Raw genomic sequence first — 19,491 nt, forward strand, 5'->3', positions numbered from 1 at the left:
CCTCACTGGTGGCTGTGGCACCCCAGCCCGGCGGTTCGGACCCGCGAGACCCCGTGGTCGGAAGGCGGTCTCGTGGCCCGGGGGCGTGGCCTGCGGCGGCGGGTTGTACCTGCGGCCGTGGCGGCGCCCTTCCGCGTCCGCGGGCCGAGCCGCCAGGTGGCGCCCTCCCGAGAGCGGGCCCTCGACGCGGACTGCCTGACCCCTGCGGGCCGCCGTCGCCGCGCTCGGCATTCCGCCGCCGTTCGGCTCCGCGGCGTCGGGCTCCCGCGGCTCTTCGTGGTGCGGCAGTCGCACACCTGGGGTCCCCTCAGGCTGGCGGCGGAGATGGCCCCCTGAGCAGACCTGAGCGGTTAGTGACGGGCGGGCGGGCGCCGCGGCCCAGGCCTGGCTCAGCGGGCGGAGGCTGGGTCGCGCGGCCTCTTTGTCTCCAGGGCGGCGGGCGCGTCCGCGGGGCTCGGGGCGGAAGTCTCGACGCGCTCCCGGTGCCCCGGGCTGCAGTGGCCGCACCATGAGCGACATCCGCCACTCGCTGCTGCGCCGCGATGCGCTGAGCGCCGCCAAGGAGGTGCTGTACCATCTGGACATCTACTTCAGCAGCCAGCTGCAGAGTGCGCCGCTGCCCATCGTGGACAAGGGCCCCGTGGAGCTGCTGGAGGAGTTCGTGTTCCAGGTGCCCAAGGAGCGCGGCGCGCAGCCCAAGGTGCGGCGGGCAGACCGTAGGGCGGGGTGACCGCGGTCGGATCTGCACACTCCTGCTCTTTTTATCCCCGTCTGGGTGACAAGTGTTGGGTAAACCACAAACGCCCTTCCTGTCGTGGGCTCCGCTCTCGCCCTTGGCCTTGCTCCTTCAGCAGCCTCCTTCTCTGGCGTCCTGAGCGTTGCTCAGCTGTATGCCTGTTTTGCCCGGCGTGTGACAGCCATGTCTCAATGGTGTTGAAGGAAGAGACTTTGAAGGCTTGTTACCGAGAGTCTCTAACCTCTGTCGGTCTTTCTGAGTCCCCCGGGATGATGCATAATGCTATATAATGACTTTTCCTGCGAGTATCAGTGGAGAACTACTTTCTGGCACCTGAGCTTTAGAGGGGTGAAATGTACCCTGGGGAAACAATATATTTTCTGTTTTCTTACTGTATGAATTAATGTGCATGTTAAAACCGAGTTTCTCATCGCTTCTCCTGGATTTGTTTTATAGAGATTGAATTCACTTCAGGAGCTCCAACTTCTTGAAATCATGTGCAATTATTTCCAGGAGCAAACCAAGGACTCTGTCCGGCAGATTATTTTCTCATCCCTTTTCAGCCCCCAAGGGAACAAAGCCGATGACAGTCGGATGAGCTTGTTGGGAAAACTGGTCTCCATGGCGGTGGCTGTGTGTCGAATTCCAGTGTTGGAGTGTGCAGCCTCCTGGCTCCAGGTACTTCTCTAGAAATAGCCTTTTCGGGAGTCTCTGAAGAGGAGCTTAGTGTCAGGAATTTTCAAGTAATTGAGTTTCTTGAGAGGCCTTTTTGCTAATACACCAGAACCATATTTATATACAGGTAGTAACCATTCTTTAAAAAACAGTACTTCATAATGGTAAATGAATTGAGAAAAAGAAAGCCGCCTTCTTCAGAACCAGTGAAAAATCATCTTTCTTATTTGAAAATCGTCGGTAGGATTTCGAAAACAACTATGCAGCCTGAGATAGGAAGGTTTTTTTGTTTGTTTGTTTGTTTTAAGATCATTATGTGTCAGATTGTTTGCCTGTTACAGTTAGGTCAGTAAGCGTGTGAGTTGTTCCAGGGTGACATTACAAAGTGGATGGCTGTTGTCATGGATGTGGACATAGGAGCCTTCTAGAGTGTTTTTAAACGTCAAAGAAAAAAATGTATATTTACAGTAGATACCATGTTAGATGGTATTTTGGAAGATTCATTTTGTTTTGCTTCTTTTTTTTCACTCAAAGTCTTTGAAAATTTGATAGTTCATTTGGAGTAATTATTAACTCAACATTTTGATTAATATGATCCTCAGCTACGCCAACAGAATTGACCACATTCAGTTTCACAAACCTGCTTCATTCCCAAGTTCTTGAAACCATTCAGGTTGTTTTCAATGTATTTAAATGTTTTTCTTGTAATCTTGTTTATCCTTAAATTTTGGCTTTCAAAAAGAAATTGTTCTTTGTAGTACACAGGCAAATTTCAGAATCTGCTTTAATTCTCACCAGTATGATTTCTGGGGCATCTGAATCAATCATGTTTTATTTAACTTCGAGATTACCTCTATCCCTTGACAGCCTAGTGAAATCAAGTTTAGCCTCTTGTAATTCATCATATCATTTTTCTTTTATCTCTTATGATATGGTTGTGCTGGCATTTTGGCAAAATGAAAGCAGATGTGAACAAAAGGACAGGGGCTCAAGGTTTTTGGGTCAGGATTTGCCACACTGGGGCGGGGGGCTGCAGCTTCCTCCAGAAGAAAGGTAGAGGTGGCTGGTGTGGTGTTGTGGGCAGAGTTCAGCCTGAATGAACAATCTCGCCTGCTGTCTCCTTGCAGTTTCCCCTGTAGGCCACGTTGGGGCCCTGGAATTATAGCATCCTGAGCTGCTGTTGAACGTGGCAGTAACAGATCAGCATCTGAGGGGGAAGGAAAAAGGCAGGGGAGGGTGGTGATGGGGACTGAAAGTGTTATGGAAACCTGTAAGAGCATGGAACTCTGCTCTCTCTGTAAGAGCATGGACGAAGTACTGCTCTACACCATGTGATAGTTCACAGACTCGCCTAAATCTAAAGTGTCAGCAGCTGTTAATTTTCACCTTTGGCGTCTCACCTACAGGGTTGCAGAAGTTATTTCCTCACCCAAGTCAGAAATGAACTTTCCTACTAAGTAAACTTCAAAGCAAGGGTCGTCAGGCCTTTTATGTAAAGGGCAATATTTTAGGCTTCCCAGGTCACACAGTCTCTGTCACAGCTCCTCAGCTCTGCCCTTGTAATGCAAGAGGCAAACATGAGCAGGGCTGTGCTTCAGTAAAACTTCATTTACAGAAACAGCTGGCGGGATGGATGTGGTCTGTGGGCTTTAGTTTGCCAAGCCCTGCTTCAAAGGAAGCTGTTAAGATCTTCACCCCTCCTGGAAGTGTTCTGCCAGTTGTGGTGGTCGTCACCAGGTATATGAGCTTGCTAGTGTACTAGCTCATGACACCTGTAGTCAGTGGACTGTGGTTTCTTTCTAGCGGACGCCTGTGGTCTACTGTGTGAGGTTAGCCAGAGCCCTGGTGGATGACTACTGCTGTTTGGTACCAGGATCCGTGCAGACGCTGAAGCAGATATTCAGCGCCAGCCCTCGCTTCTGCTGCCAGTTCATAACTGCCGTCACTGCGCTTTATGACCTGTCATCAGGTAAGTTTTAAATAGGTTGTTGCCATTAAAGAAGCTTCGGCTGATGGCCAGTTTTTTCCCCAGTGAACACCCAGGTGAAATGTCCAGTGAATGTTTTGGCCTTTTTTTCTCTGAAAGATATGTTTTATTCTGAAAGCTAAACGAATGGGCCTCCTGGAATTTGCTAACAGGGAACTTTCCTTAGTGATTCTCAGTTGCCTGATCCAGAATGATCCAAGCAGCAGACAGCCCAACAAGATAGGGCCTGGTGTCCGGAAGCAATGCACTTTCTCCCTAGACATCACTTGCTTTTTTATCCCCCACTCTTTTATTTTGAAAATTTTTCAAACTTCAGAAAAGGTAAAAGGATATTACAACAAACACTCATATCTCTCTCACCTAGATTCACCAATTGTTAAAAATTTACAATATATTCTTTCTCTTCCCTCTTCTCTATTTTCTCTCCCACCTACACACACACACACACACACACACACACACACACTCATACACACACACACACACACTCACTCATTCACAAATATTTTTTTCCCAAACTGTTGAGAGTTTGCTGCCAATGTCATGTGCCAAGTACTTGAGCGTGAGTCTCCTGAGAACAAGAATCATGATAGCACGTCCTGGTCTGACAGCGTGCAGCAGCCTTTTCCCGTGTCAGGCCAGCGTAGCCTCCCACCTGTACCTGATTATGTTTGATGCTCCTTTGACTTCTCATTGTTTTTTCTTGCTGTTAGACTTTTTAGTTCTCTAGAGAAAGTTAGTGTGGACACAGCGTGAACATTCAAGTGCCCGTCGTATTCACGTGCTGATTCCATACTTTCCTCCCGTTGGGGTTGCTGCTCGGATGGGAGGAGTCTTATGAGCGGTACCTGGCACCTAGAGGGTTTTTCCCTGGCATTCTGAGCTTCCTAAGAGCTGTGACTAGTTGGGAACAGTATTTGGGCCTTTGGTTTTCCTGTAGGAAAGATTCAGCTAACCCAAGTTCACAACATCTTAGCAACCCTGTCACTCATCTGTTATTCCAGGCCAGCAAGGACAGAAATGGGCCTTAACATTGGGAATGAGTTAATTAACATGGAAAAGTAAATGCTGTTCAGAGAATACCACTGACATTCTAGAATGGATGTGAGACGTGGTGTTTTTCTCTTTAGCCAGTTTACCAGTTTGATGTGTCAGTGGTTTCTTTTTAAACTGCTTTATTGAGGTGTGACTGACATACAAAAAGGTTGCACGTTTAATGTCTACAATCTGACGAATTTGGAGATACGGCAACCAGCAGGCACACAGCAGTGACACCATTCTGGAGTCCGCTATCAGAATGGTGATTGATGCTTTTCTTGGGCGCTCCTGTAACAGGAGAGCATTCCTGGGGAGTCTGTGCCTTCAAAAACCACAAAAAGGAAGCACTCACCAAACCAAATGGAACTTCCTCTTGTCTGAATGGTGCAGAGAACTTAGGTCCATGAGTAAGAAAGCCGTAGGGATTATTCACTCTCAAGTGCACACACTCACGCGTACACATCAGAGCACACATGCACACACTGCCTTCAGGTTCTTGGAGTCCCCTCAGCTTAGATTTGGGGGTAGGGTAAGTTTGAGGAGTGGGTGTGATGCTGGCATTTCCCAGACAGTAACGTCTCGGGGAACGAAGGACCAGACATAGGGTTGCCCACTGTGCATCTTGCCAAGTAGGAAGCATACACAACTGCTTCCTGCTGCCCGGGGATGGGGACAGTGGTTTAACACCAAAACAATGGACAGGCATGCTCTCAGGGAAAGGCCAGTGTGACCTCAGAAAGAGCAGTCAGGAAGCTTACTGTGACACGTGTCTCTCACACCCCTCACTCTCCTCCTTCATGCTGGTGTTGGACCTCAGCAACCTGGCTGCGGCTCTGTCATGAGCTGAGAGGTGCGCAGACCCAGAGACAGGATGCTGGTGAGCCACTCCCGTGCACAGCCACCTACAGGCATTGCACGCCAATCCCGGGATGGGCAGTGTATCCTCATGGGTCAAAGCCACGCCACCCGGGGACACAGCGGGGCCCACCACATACTTTTGATGAGTCCTAGGGAAATTACTTAACGTCACGGTGCCTCAATTTCCCCTGGGGTTGTTTGAGGAGTACATGTATTAATCTGTGTAAAGGAATTAGACCAGTGCCTAGAACACAGTAAGCCCAAAATAAATGTCAACATTTGTTTTTATCACTGTTCTCTGTCTAGGCCGTGGAGCGTGCCAGTTCCTAGGGGTCACAAGAGGTCAGGCTGTTGCTTAGACAAGGGCCCCAGGTTTGGTGCTGGGATGGCCTTTGGCAGCCGACAGATCACTGAAGGCCACTGTAGCTGTCGTGTGCCCTGGAGGAAACACCAGACACAGGGATGAAGCCTAGTCACCAGGGAAGGAATGAAATGTGGTGGGAGTTTTAGACATAAAAAGTGTGGAATTTTATTTAAATGACACATGGGATGAACATTCTGCGAGGCATAATGGAGTTCTAGGGAGCTGTTGAGTTCACAGATACTCCTTGAGCCCTACCTGGGCCTGACCGTTCTGTCACCGGGGTGAAACACAGACGAAGACGAGAGTCAGCCTCATGGAGGGCATGTTCCAGGGCAGGAGACAGAAAACAGATGAGCACAGGAGTGGGCGTTCTGAGCGGCAGGTGGCAAGGACTGTGAACTTAGGGGTGTGTCTCCCCTCCGTCTGCTTGTCACGGGGCTGAAAACCCTCCTGCCTTAACGTGTCTTTGCAGATGATGTCATCCCGCCCCTGGACTTGCTTGAAATGATTGTCACCTGGATTTTTGAGGACCCAAGGTTGATTCTCATCACTTTTTTAAATACTCCGATCGCAGCAAATCTCCCAATCGGATTTTTAGAGCTCACCCCACTCACTGGATTGATCCGCTGGTGCGTGAAGGCCCCTCTGGCTTATAAAAGGAGAAAGAAGCCCTCCTTGTCCAACGGCCACGTCACCGCCAAAGTTGCACAGGACTCGGGAGTGATGGACAGAGACTCCCACCTGTTGTACTCCAAACTCCACCTCAGCATCCTGCAGGTGCTCATGATGCTCCAGGTGCACCTGACCGAGAAGAATCTCTACGGACGCCTGGGGCTCGTCCTGTTTGACCACATGGTCCCGCTGGTGGAGGAGATCAACAGATTGGCCGATGAACTGAACCCCCTCAACGCCTCCCAGGAGATCGAGCTCTCCCTGGACCGGCTCGCACAGGCTTTGCAGGTGGCCATGGCCTCTGGTGCCCTGCTGTGTACAAGAGGTGGGTGATTTCCTGCCCCGGCCTTCCTGGGGCGGGGACACCACCACCTGTCAGAAAGAAAATAGGGGCTCCTGGGCAAGTACTGTTTCCTGCCTCTTTTAGGACTTCTTTCCTCTTCGTGAACATGGGGAAGCAAGAGGGCATCACAGGACACACCAGGCAGAGCGCCATGACTACATGTTGGTGTGTCTCCTGGCTGTTTTGCCGAGTGTGGATAATCACCTATAGCTCCCCTCTTAGGGAATCTTTTCTTATTTTTCTGCAGTCCTTTTTTATTGAGGCATAATTTCCATAAAGTAAAATGCACAGGTTTAAGTGCAGAAGACATTCCCCTCACCTGTTTGGAGGCTTCCTTCATTCTCTTCCATTTCAATGCTGGGACTCTCCCAGGAGAATGAGCCGGTGCTAATGACACACCTGTGTGTGCTTTTTATCTGTTGGCTCCCAGCAGCTGCCTGTGGCCCCAAGCTGTGGTCAATGGTGATGGGTTTCCCTCTTCTCATGCTCTGAAGGCCTCATGAGTCTGATCTGCTTCCCAAGAGCCCTGCCTGTGGGCCTTTCCCAGCCATCCGACAAATTGTAATAGAGTTGCCCCCTTTTTAAGTGATGTAGTCTATTTGGGGCCTAGTTTGTTAAAGCAAAAATTGAAGAAAAAGAATACAGTTTCTAACAGTGCTAGGAAAGTGTGGTATCAGTCACTCTTACTATCTCACTAGCATGCTCGAAAACATCATGAACCTTTCACGTTATCTCCAGCCTGTTCCTAATTATGTATCTGCTTGATTTCAGAGGACCTGAGAACCCTGTGCTCCAGGCTGCCCCATAATAAGTAAGTGTCCCCTCAAGACGTCTGTTGGGTGGAGGGTACAGGTGGGGTGCAAGGCAGGGTGGTCCCCTTGTCCTGGCTGCCTTGCTCTGCAGTCTAAAGCTGTATATAAAGAATCCCTTAAGGACCTGATGATAAGTAGGGGACAGATGGCAAAACCGACATGAGAGGAAAGCCACGTAGACAGGAAATGAAAGATAAAAGGGTGGTCATCTTGGCCTGAGTCAAGGAAAGAAACCAGAATAAATTCAGAGTGTCGTTTACCGTTTACTAAGCCCTCGTGCATAGTTTTTGTGGTGACATTGGTGCAGGCGCAGTAGCCGTGACACTGGCAATTGCACAGCCCGGTGGGACGTACTGCAGAGTCCCCGCGCTAGGGCACAGCACGTCCGTCAGGCCAGCACCTTGACTCGGGTGCCACTGACCGGCTTCTGAGCACGGCTCTGTCTGGTTTCCTGTGGCGCTTGGGCAGTCTCTAGTCTCTGCCTGTCTCTGAGCCTCCGTTGTCCCCCTTGTAAAATGAGCGCTCTGGTTCACTTCCTTCCCGGGGTTGTACTGAGGATTAAACGGTGACGTTTGTACATTTCTTAGCGTGGTCTGCGGCACATAGGACGATCTTAAATGGTGGTTATTGTCATAATTTGGGGGAAGCAGTGATAACAGTGGTGAAAAGCAGGAACTGTCATCACACAGCTTCTGGGAAGAATTCCAGCTTCGCTGGTTTCTGTCCGTGTGACCTTGGGCAAGTTCCTTACCTCCACTCCCTCCATCTTCCCTGTAAAATCAAGAAAATAGCAGTACCTGCCTCTCCTCGCCGCCTCCCCCGCATGCTGCCATAGGGGTTCTGGGAGGGTTAGATGAGTAAAAACAACAGAAAGCACTTAGAACATTAGTCGTTATGCAGTATCTAAGAAGTGTTAGCTGCTGTCACTTTTGCTGTTATTTCCATGATTTAGGATTTCTGCTTAATCTCGTTAATTTAACTGACTCTAAGAAGCAAAAAGCTTGGTGGACAAAAATGGTTCATGCAAATGCAGCCTTAGTAGCAAAACCCTGGAAGCAACCTGAGGTTCCACAGGGGATACTTAGTAAGTTTGTTGTGTTAGGTGGGAAGACAGGAACATTGTATCCTCTCCGCTCAGAGTAGTCATTGTGGCAGCTGGCAGCCAGTTTATAGTTGAAGGCAGAAGGCAGAGCTCCCGTGGGCATGGCCGTGTGCCCATGACAGGGTTTACATGGGCAGAAATGAAACTGCCCAATTAAGTTGGTAGGATGATCATGGTCACACTAGTCTTTAACAGGTGGTGGAGCTCCCAGGCTGGCGTTAGCCGGCCGTGTGTGCCAGGGCCAGTGAGCATGGACACGGGTGGCAGGCTGATACAGAAATATGCATAATTTGAGGCCAAAGGACTGGGCAGATATTAGTTCACAGGCTGCCAGTGAGATAGCTGCAGCCAGAGGACCCGTGTCCTCGTGCGTGGTTGGGGGTCTCTGTGTCCAGCTCTGCGGGGAACGGTGTCTGGGTAAATAGGAAAATGGAAGGTTGGACAAAATGATCCTGTTTGAGATTATTTCTGTCGGTGGAGTGGACAGCTTGTCCCAAGGGCCAACTTTCCCTCAGGAGCCCACACTGGTCTTCTCCTTTTGTCTGGGCTGCAAGAAAATTCCCCGGCATCTGAGGACATTGTCAGTGTCAGTTGGCACCTCTTGCAATAATCCCTTTGTAACATTTCCCTTCTCTGGGCACAGCTTTTATTTAATGTTTAATGTTTTTAGGGCATTAAAATAATAATCTTGGTGTAATAACTGGCAGTCCCCATTGAACCCCCGTGGGACTTAACAGCCTCCCCGGGGCCCCGCGCTCCAGGAGCCGGTGGCTGCCTCTCCTGACGCACCTGTCCCGGAACCCAGCCTCCAGATCAGCCTGGCACTGAGGTGGGGAAGGAGGGACGACACACAGTCACTTGGAATATTTCTTTGATTTCTGATCGTCTCTTATGTGTTGACTGTCTTTCCAACTAGACCGGAAACTTCCTGAGACCCCCTCTGTCTCTGGCAGGGCGTGCAGGTTCAAACAAACATATGACGTGAATTTTGCCTCTAGAATATTCCCTCCTTCAATTTATGTACTTATTTGCTTATTTTGATTGAATTTCTTACCCAGAGTTACAGGAAAGTAGTAACATAAATGAAACGTTGCTCAGAAGAGCTGCTGACCACTATGGGCACCACTGTTCTTCATGCCCTCAGTCTGCTGCCTGAGCCCCTCCCGGGGGCACCAGGCTTTGTACGTGGGGGTTGGGAGGGGGTGAGGGTCAGTCTACAAAGGACCCAGCCCCCTCTCAGAGCCCTAGGTAGCTGGCTGACAGTAGTCAGTGGCCGGGGGTGGGGGTGACTGTCACTGGACCAAGCAAGACAGTGGCAGGGACGGTCCAGTCCTGTGGGATAAGGAAGCTGAGGGGCAAATGATGGTCATGAACAGGACCTGGCAGCCGAGATACGGTGATATGGAGACACGGGTGTAAGACACTGGGGACACGGCCCTGAGGGGGTGAGGCTGGGCGAGCAGGGAGCCGGGGAGAGGCAGGGCTGGGAGGAGGCCGCTGTGCTGAAGTGGGGAGGGCCTGAGAAGATTTCCCATTGGGGCATAACTGGGGGAGTGGCGTGTTTCATGCCCGCAGCCCCTGTGGGCAGCTGAGGCCCGGCAAGCTAGAGGTGGAGAGAGTCAGGAGGCTCGGCCGATCGTGCTGGTAAGGAGAGTGGAGTTAGAAAGAATGAGACTAACGAGACGAAACTCTTCGAGGAGTTTCAGACGGGACCATGGCATTGCAAATGACATTGAATTCAGGAGGGCAGAGGATTTCTGTGAGATTGAGTCTACTGATGTCCCAAACCAGAGAGGAGAACGCAGGCTGGAGAAGGTGCACAGCCCCCGGGCTTGGGGGTGTCGTGGGGGATACAAGGGGGTTGGGGCAAGAAGGATGTGTACGCCGTTGTGTGTGGAGACCCCGAGTGTGATGAGCAGGGGCATGGGTGTGGGGGGAGGGGACGTGCCCAGAGCCGGGAGCCTGGCATCAGGAGTGACGGAGCAAGTGGCAGGAGGGTCTGATGCTCCTCCGGTAGGAGTGGGAGGGGTGTGGGCCCCTGGCGGTGGGTCAAGCTGGGCCAGGCCTCTGCAGGCCTCTGGGTATCAGGAATGCCAGCTTTCGTGTGGCTTTGCTGAGGATTCAGTTAGGACTCGGTCATTAAGGATGACAGAAACTGGCCTGCTGGCCTGCTTGCTGTAGGGCCTGTCACGACCCTCTTAAGTGTAGACAATCGAGGCTGAAACGGATGCTGACCGGCAGAGGTCCCCATGGCACAGGCACTGAGGCTGCGTCAGGGCCCCTTCCCTGCATTCCTGCTGCCCTTCCTGTGGGCACCTGGGTTTCCTCAGTTCCCTCTCTCCCAGTTGTCACATTGTTGCTCTCAGGCCCCTGGCTTTCCCACTGCCGGCCCCTCCGCTCTCCTCTGCCCTGGTCCCCTCCTCCTGCTCTTCCCCGGCCACGGCCACCCTCTACCCTCCCTGTGCTCACTTGCTCGTCTGCAAACCTGCGTGTTCTATGCCTGCATTGGTGCCTCTCCTGGCAATTGTGTGAGGGCCACGCATGTCCAGGTCTTCTCTCCTGGCTCCCCCGTGGCCCCAAGTCCAGGGGACAGGGCCAGCCGCGATGCCGCGTGTCAGATGGACGTCATCCTCCAAATCTGCGCGTCCTAATGCTTCTCCTTGTGTTTGCAGCCTGCTCCAGCTGGTGATCTCGGGCCCCGTGCAGCAGTCGCCACACGCCGCACTCCCCCCTGGGTTCTACCCTCACATCCACACGCCCCCGCTGGGCTACGGGGCCGTGCCAGCCCATCCCGCTGCCCATCCCGCCCTGCCCACACATCCCGGGCACACCTTCCTCTCAGGCATGACGTTTCCGTTCAGGCCCATCCGCTAGGCGGGCCCATGTACCACTGAGAGGCAGGCAGTGTGCTTTCTGCGCCTGGGTCGGAGGGAGCCTTCCAGAGGGGGTGACCACCCCTAGAAGACGACCTGTGGGAGGCAGCCAGGCGGCCCCTCCTCACCGGCAGGACTGTCTTCGTGCGGAAGTCCTGCGGCGTTGCCTTCCAGGTGCCTCCCACCTGGTCACAGGTGTTAGAGTCCAGATTGGACAGATAAAAGTAAGTGTCCAGCCCTCTGCGGAGTGATGCGGGCGTCTTTAAAAGATGCCAGTTCTGTGAGCCTGTTGTGTCAGGTGTCATTTCAGACACACACGCTCTGAGCCTGTGCTGTCGAAGACCCGGATGTGAGAAGCAGCATTACAAGTCCTGGTCTGGCTGCTTTCCTTGTGGATGGGATGTGTTCCTGCCTTAAACACAGGCTACTCTGATAGCTCCAGGAGCTGGAAGCTGAAACCTTGTGATCGCAAGCCTACACACAGCACTTGGTACCGTTCAAGGAAACCTGTGAGGATCATCCCCGCCACTGAGGAAAGGAACTTCTCTCCTTTATTGGACTATCTAAATTTTCCTTTCATATCTTCAAATAAATTTTTTTCTTAATAGTTTTATAGACTTTATGGAATGTATTTTAAGAACTTACTAAATGTGAACTGCAGTGGTTTCCTCCCCAGTCTGCCACCATCAAGAAGAGAAAATTGGATACAATTTTGGCCACTCCTTTTGACAGAAACGTGGCCAGCAAGGACCCCATCCTGTGCAGGGTGTTGGGGGTCTGCTGGCACGTCAGGGTGCTCCCAGTCCATGTGCTTCAGGTACAGTTCTTCCTTCCCTCAGGTACAAAGCACAGCCGTCGGGAATTTATTTTCTAGTACGCGATTGGAAGGTATGAGCTTTGGAGTTATCATTCATTAGTTTTGGAAGGAAGATAGCTCTCAGTAACCATGGATCTCTTAGGCTGAAAGTGAGAAATAAGATGGTTACAGCAAACCGTGAGCCTCAAAGGACTGAGATTAACTCATAGGGATGAAACGCAACCTTGTGGTTTGTTTACCCTTCTGTTGCTGGCTGAAGGCCATGACCTGGAAGATGAGACCAAACCAGATTGCCAATAAATTCCTGGGTGTGTGTGTGTGTGTGTGTGTGTGTGCGCTTGTGCCTGCGCGTGCATGTGCGTGTTCGTGTCTTCCCGTCTTTCTTCTTTAAGTCTGGAGTTTAAGGCATCCCTCCAGATAAGGATGCAGGTACACTGGAAGGAAGGGCTAGCCTTAGTTGGCCAGGCCCTTGAGCACTTGCCTTTGTCAGGGCTGCGGGCTACTCAGCCAGCTTCCCACAGCCACAGCTGCCATGTAGGGACGGGCCTACACGTGAAGCCTATCTGTAATCTGTTTTCAGATTGCTTTTGAGAGCCGTGAACTAGAAAGGAAATGTCCTTTTCTTTGAGTTTGCTTTCATTATCCCTATTGATGTATAAATCTGCTGATGTCAGATTAGGAACTGACGTAAAATGCCTGCTCCCATCTCTTGATGAGATGCATCCATGAAGCTAATGAGATGAGCTCTTGGCTGGCTCTTGGTATGTGACTCTGGTACCCAGTGTTTCTGAAAAGGATGGAAGAGCAGCCCTTTTCCATCACTTCACTTCCGTGGTTAGAGAGGGTCTCTGAGCACGGCGCTATTTCAGAAGGCAGCCTCCACCAGATAGTTCCAGGAAATAGAGCCACTAGAGCCACAGACTTTCTTTGGTGGCATTTTTAGCAGTTTGTGTGCAATTAAGTCAGTCTATTAAAAATGTCCCTCCTGATAAGTGAATGTGTGCCAGACACTTCCTAAATGTTACGAGAAAATATTTTCAGAGTATAAAGCAAAGTGTATGTACAGAATGTATTAAAAACTACAGATTAATCAAAAGATGTTCCAATAAAAAAATGGGTGAAGGACATAAACAGAAATTTCATAGAAGGGAAAAGACAAATGGTCAATAAACATGAAACAATTCTAAAACTGGTAAAAGGGAAATAGAAATGAAAATGAGCTGCCATTTTTGCACTTACCCGTCCGATTGGCAGACTGGAAAATATAGCTGAAGGTGTGAGGAAACTGATCGCACTGCACTGTGGGCGAGGAAAGTCATTTAGACGCTGTAGAAATGAAAAGGTAAAACGACTGTGACCCAGCAACTACAGAAACCCAAAGGGATGTTGAAGGTGCTCACGGCAGGATTGTTAAGTACAGTCATCCTGTGTCTGTGGGGATTGGTTCCAGGACCCCCCAAGCCCAAGGATGCTCAGGTCCCTTATAGAAAAGGCATAAACCCTAGGATCTGAGGGTTTCACATCTGCGGATTCACCCAATGGAGGATCGAAAACAGTATTTTCGATCCACACTTGGGAATCCTCGAAAGCGGAGGGACAATTCACATACCCACTTCACTCATTGAAAGTGTGTAGTTCACTTTCTGTGTATTTACTGAGTTGTCCAGCCATCACCACTGTCTGTTTCAGAACATCTCATCATCCCACAAAGAAACCCCACGGCCGTTAACGGTCACTCCCTCTCCCCCAAGCCCCTGGCAACCGCTGGTCTTTCTCTCTGAATTTGCCTGTTCTGGGCATTTCATATAGATAGAATCAGATGCTATGCCCTCTTTTGTGACTGGCCTATTTCACTGAGCTTCCTGTTCAAGGTTCATACTGTAGCAGGGGCCACTACTTTGTTATTTTTTATGGGCAAATAATATTCCACTGTGTGGATGGACCACATTTAATTTATCTCTTCTTTAGTAGATGTACATTTGAACCCCTTTGGCTCTGATGAGCCTTGCTGATATAAACATTTGTGCACAAGGCTTTCTGTGGACATGTTTTCGATTCTCTTGGACACACACACACACACACACAATCTATATGGAAACACTGGGTGCAGTATTTTTTTAATAAGAAAATCCAGAAACAGCTTGACTAGCCATCAGTAGAGGATTGGCCAATTATATGTTGTAAACTCAGACATCGCCAGAGACCAGGGCATTCATGTCAATGGGTGAAGCTTCCAGAATTAGACCTCGGGGACCTGGGCACCCTGCCAAACCAGAGGGCACCTGGCGCTGACCTGAGATTGCCATGCCTGGGTACTTGGACCAAGAGGAATGTTGCCAGGGCTTCTGAGTTTTCAAGAGAAAATGGAAGTATATTTTTTTGCTGTATTTTCTTAATTTAAAACCTCATTTGGAAACGATGGTGTTACAAGTTGAGATGGTGGTGGAGAATTGGTAATGATTCGAAGAGGCTTGTTAGGTGCTGTTTGTGTAAATTCATCAAGTGGTACACTGCTGTGTACTTTTCCATATGCAACTATACCTTAATGAAACATGCCCCCCAAAGAAACAATCCCAACACTGCTTGGGCTAACCTTATCATGTTCCTTAACCAGATTTGACCTAGGGGCTTCCTGTTTTTGCCCCTTGGACATGGGAAGATCCTCCAGAAATATTGCTAAGTGAAAACTTGCATAGTATTATGAAGCGTGTAGTGATGTATGTTAAAAAAAACCAGGATGGCACTACAACGTTCCCACAGGTATACGGATGTGTGTATACACGTGATAAAAAGGATGTACACCAATCTGAAAAGAGTGGAGACCTCTGGCGAGGGTACTGGAAATGGGGTAATGGCCAAAAGAGAACTTGCCTTGCTGTATAGTGTTCAAGTATCGGTTTTGTTTTTAAATTTTTAAAGTCCATTCTGAGTCATAATGAAAGGCTACAGGACTTGAATTACCCCTTGGCTGCTGTAAATAAGAGAAGCCCCCTTTGGGCATATAGACTAGCCACTATTGCATGTGTTTTACTTTTTTATAAAGGTGTACTCATGTGTTACTTGTTTAATTAAAAGTTAGCTTTTTAAAAGTGCATTTTAGAACTTCTATTTCTGGTAGCAATGGGCCAGATTTTTCAGAGCCATCCTGCTGCTTTAACTGAAAATGCTGGATAAAACACAAGACTATCCTGAAGTATCGAAGAACCAACAGGTGTAAAAAACTTCCAGGTCAGATGCTGGGGAAGCAGCGACCTGGAGGCAGGTGAGGTGCACAAAGGTACTTTTGCCCTGAGGGCCCTAGGGATTCAGGGTCAAGGTGGGGGTCCACTAAGAGGTCCTCTCTCCATTTTGCTGGAGCCCCAAGGGCTACACCCTCAGTAAGAACAGAAGACAGTGCCGGAAGGTCCTCCAGCACTGTGCAGAGCATGGGAAAAACGAAAGTCATTCCTGAGAAGTGAGGTCCGGGCAGGTCCTCATCGGGTGACAGCACGAGTACTGCAGGGCACCTCCTGCTGGGACTTCAGTTCGTGGGGGTCCCTAGACTTGTAGTCCTCCCCGGTGCCTGGAGGAGCAAATGCACACCCTCTGGAGGGAAAGCATTTGTCCCAGGCCTCAGAATTCCCACAGACGATTGTTCAAAATAGCGACCAGTACACAGTGAAAAATGCATAAGGTGACATGAGTGGGGATGAGCAGAGGCGACTGACAGCAGAAACAGGTTCAGAAGTTGCAGAATGGTGCAACCCCTTTGGAGAGAAATGTGGCAGCACTTAGCAAAATTACCAATACATTTGCCCTTTCCCTAGGACCTACTTCTAGATCCAATGGCAAAAATACAAAATAACATACGCATGAGGATTTGCAGCATTGTGGATAGTAGCAAAAGATCAAAATTTTCCCATAAGTCTATCACCCTGTTTTATCCACACGGTAGAGTACTAAGCTACTGTTAAAAAAGATCTATATCATGCTGTGGAGTGATTGCTAGGATTTATTAAGTAAAAAGAAAAAAGGAAGACCCAGAAAAGTGTTTATGGTGTGCTACCTTTTGCATAAGAAAGGAGGTGGGGTAAATATGAGTAGAAATGAAGGATAAAGGAAAAACTAATAAAACAATGGCCCGGGGGGAGGGAGGAGGAGCAGGGTGAAGTGACCAGAATGGAAACAAGACTGCCAAACGTACCTTGTTTTCTACTTTTGACTTTGGGACCATGTGAATGTTAGTTAAGTCAGAAACAAAGCAAACTGATACGAAATTATAATAACTTGGTATCTGAGTTGCTAGTGTAACTACACAGAAATCTACTAGCTACTTTAAAATGCACTATTTTAGTTAAACCTAGGTGTCCTCTTCAACTTAGATGTTCAACATCACCAAGAATTTTTAAAACTAAAGAAGTAAAGCAATTTTGCCTCCCACATTGGCAGAAAAAAGTGTTGTTAGCAAGTGTGTGTTGCAGAATTACTGGCCATCTCTTACCCGCCAGCCATCTCCTTCTTGATCAAGAACCTCCTTTGGGGCAAACACTTGACAGGCACCTGCTCTGGGGAGCCGGGTTCATCATAATTCATAGGAGTGAATTATGATTGGTCCAAACCAGCATGTCCTTCCACTCCTGTGGTCAGAATTTGGTTCCGTAATGGGCAGGAGGTGTGATTCTGGCCAGGGTGGGGGTAAGTCTGAAGATGGCTTCCTAGAAAGATGTCTAGCTCCAAAAGGACCAGAAGCAGGGAGACGTGGTATTGGACATTGTCGTGGAGGATATGGCTTCTCTTTTCTGAGGCTGAGCATCTGGCAGTCCTCTTGGGAAGCTGGTCATTGATATGTCCTTAGGTCTTTAACCAAGCCCAGAACTCCCTACCATTGCAGCTCTTGTTAGGTGAGATAATACTGTTTTCCTCTTTTAAGCCAGTTTTAATTGGGTGTTTCTGAAATTTGGCACTAAAAGTCTCCCTGAAACAGCAGAGTGTTCGGGAAACAGGCACTTTTATTCTTGGGTGGTGGTGATTTAAATTAGTACAACTGCATCAGGCCAGTAGCTAGCAAAATTTAAAAATATATATCCTTCGACCAGCAAGTGTGGTAGGGCCAGATCTCAAAGAAGAGCTCTCAGTTACGTTAAGTTTTAGGTACAAGTATGTTTGCAGTAGCAAAAAGATGAGAAAGCTTAGGTGGCCATCAGTAAGGCCCAGGCTAAATAAACTAAGGTATATCCTTGCAGTTGGAGGCTGGGGAGAGTTTTTTCCAATTAAGTAGATATTTGTCCTATGTGGAAAGATGTCCAACATATTTAAAGAGAAAGCTGATGTGAGTCCATGTGTATATTATGATCTCAGCTGTGTAAAGAAAGGATAAACCACAGTATATTCTAGTTATGATGGATCTGTATTGTTTCTGCCCACCCAAAATCCAGTCCTTCTTTTCTTTTTAGTGAGTTAATATTTTAACACTTCAAGTAAAGTATACAAGCCTTACAACTTTTATCCTCCCCCTTGTATGTTACTGTTGTCATATTATTACATCTCATGCACAGAAAACCTCACTAATGTTATAATTTTTACCTTCAACATTAAACATATTTTAAAGAACTTGTGAGGAGAAAAATTGTCTATGACATGTATTCATATATTTATAATTTCTGTTGCTCTTTCTTCATTCCTGAAGTTCCAAACTGCATCTTTCAGATGGGATGTCAATAGCTACTGTCCACAAAGAAAATCAAGTCATAGCAAAGAAAATCCACAAAGAAAATCAAGTCATAGCATCGTAAGTGTGCAATTTAGAAGTGTGGCAAGAATTATGAGAAGAAATGGGAGTGGACTCCCGAAGTGCTAAAGCTGTGTAGAACTAACTACTGGACTTATTCCACTAGGTACGTGTTACCATGAAAAACCTTAAAGGGGGCCGGCCCGGTGGCTCAGGTGGTTAGAGCTCCGTGCTCCTAACTCCGAAGGCTGCCGGTTCGATTCCCACATGGGCCAGTGGGCTCTCAACCACAGGGTTGCTGGTTCAACTCCTCAAGTCCCGCAAGGGATGGTGGGCTGTGCCCCCTGCAACTGGAAAACGGCAACTGTTTCTGGAGCTGAGCTGCGCCCTCCACAACTAAGACTGAAAGGACAACTTGAAGCTGAATGGCACCCTCCACAATTAAGATTGAAAGGACTACAACTTGACTTGGAAAAAAGGCCTGGAAGTACACACTGTTTCCCAATAAAGTCCTGTTCCCCTTCCCCAATAAAAATCCTTAAAAAAAAAAAAGAAGAAAGAAAATTAAAGGGAAAAGGAGGAGGAGAAGGAGAGAGGCTGGCTGTTGTTGGAGTTAGTTGTTCAGGTATGGGCAGGAGAAATACTCTTAGGGGAAAAACAGTAGATTTGGGAAGACACCTTATCCCAGGTCCTTACCCCAGGTTTGCATCATGGAAAGGCAAGTGATGAGCCTGGTGAAGGAAGGAGAGCCTGGAAAGGAGTCAGAGAGGAGGCTGATGGAGAGGGAGAGGGAGGGGGAACAGAGACTATTCTCTCTTGGCAGCCACCAGAGAAGTGTCTGATGCTGCCTAGAGTGGAATAAAGACAGATTTAGTGACACGGAGGTCACTGGTGACATTAAAGGGAGTTGTCTGTGTGGAGTGATTGGGCGGAGGTCAGGTTGGAGAGGGGGAAAGATAGGCAGATGAGGATATGGACAGAACTACGATGGGGCCTCTTTCCAGGAAGTGTGGCCACAAGGGCAGGAGAGAGAGGGGCTTGCAGGTTTAAAATGGGAGAGCCCTGAGGATTAGCAAATGCAGGCCGGGGGAGAGGTGAAAGACTCAAGGAGGGGTGGATTCTCTGGGTCCTGTGGGCATGGGGTCTCCCAGGAGGCAGGAGGAGGCGCGAGCCTCCCAGGGAGGGGAAGGTACATAGCTGCCATGTGAGGGAGGCAGGTGCTCACGTATCCTTAAGCTCCTGGCTAGCAGGGTGCTGTCCCCATTCCACAGAGGGAAGGTAATCATTCGCCTCAAGATACCTGGATGAAAGAAGCCCCTGTGAACCCAGATTAGTCTGCCTCCAAAACTAGGTTCTTGCGGCTGCACTTGTTCTCCTGCCCCCCTCCCCATGAGGCAGATGTGGCCCTCTGCCCTGCGGAACACCTAGTGTGGGGGTGAAGACACCACAGAGTGCAAAGCCCCAAGCTCCAGTGCCTGTGGGCCAGGAAGTGAAAAAGTGGAACAAG

The 19,491-nt window shown here is 49.1% G+C and overlaps 1 protein-coding gene across 1 annotated transcript; it reads left to right on the forward strand.

Annotated features, from left to right (window-relative positions):
* The first annotated feature begins 229 nt into the window (after window positions 1-229).
* On the forward strand, window positions 230-12,070 carry INTS15 (integrator complex subunit 15). Its single transcript, XM_033095677.1, has 6 exons — window positions 230-700; window positions 1,193-1,414; window positions 3,215-3,380; window positions 6,131-6,655; window positions 7,445-7,484; window positions 11,260-12,070. Exons 1-6 carry the CDS (start codon window positions 509-511, stop codon window positions 11,459-11,461), a joined length of 1,347 nt encoding a protein of 448 aa, XP_032951568.1. The 5' UTR covers window positions 230-508; the 3' UTR covers window positions 11,462-12,070.
* Window positions 12,071-19,491: the final 7,421 nt, after the last annotated feature.

The sequence above is a fragment of the Rhinolophus ferrumequinum genome, chromosome 24 (assembly GCF_004115265.2).
Source record: "Rhinolophus ferrumequinum isolate MPI-CBG mRhiFer1 chromosome 24, mRhiFer1_v1.p, whole genome shotgun sequence".
Lineage (NCBI taxonomy): Eukaryota > Metazoa > Chordata > Mammalia > Chiroptera > Rhinolophidae > Rhinolophus > Rhinolophus ferrumequinum.

What these genes read in the sequence shown, in the direction of transcription:
- INTS15 (XM_033095677.1), top strand. Translation starts at nt 509, where the DNA reads ATGAGCGACATCCGCCACTCGCTGCTGCGCCGCGATGCGCTGAGCGCC. An exon ending in AGCGCGGCGCGCAGCCCAAG is followed by an intron (nt 701 to 1,192) that starts GTGCGGCGGGCA and finishes TTTGTTTTATAG; the next exon opens with AGATTGAATTCACTTCAGGA. An exon ending in GTGCAGCCTCCTGGCTCCAG is followed by an intron (nt 1,415 to 3,214) that starts GTACTTCTCTAG and finishes GTTTCTTTCTAG; the next exon opens with CGGACGCCTGTGGTCTACTG.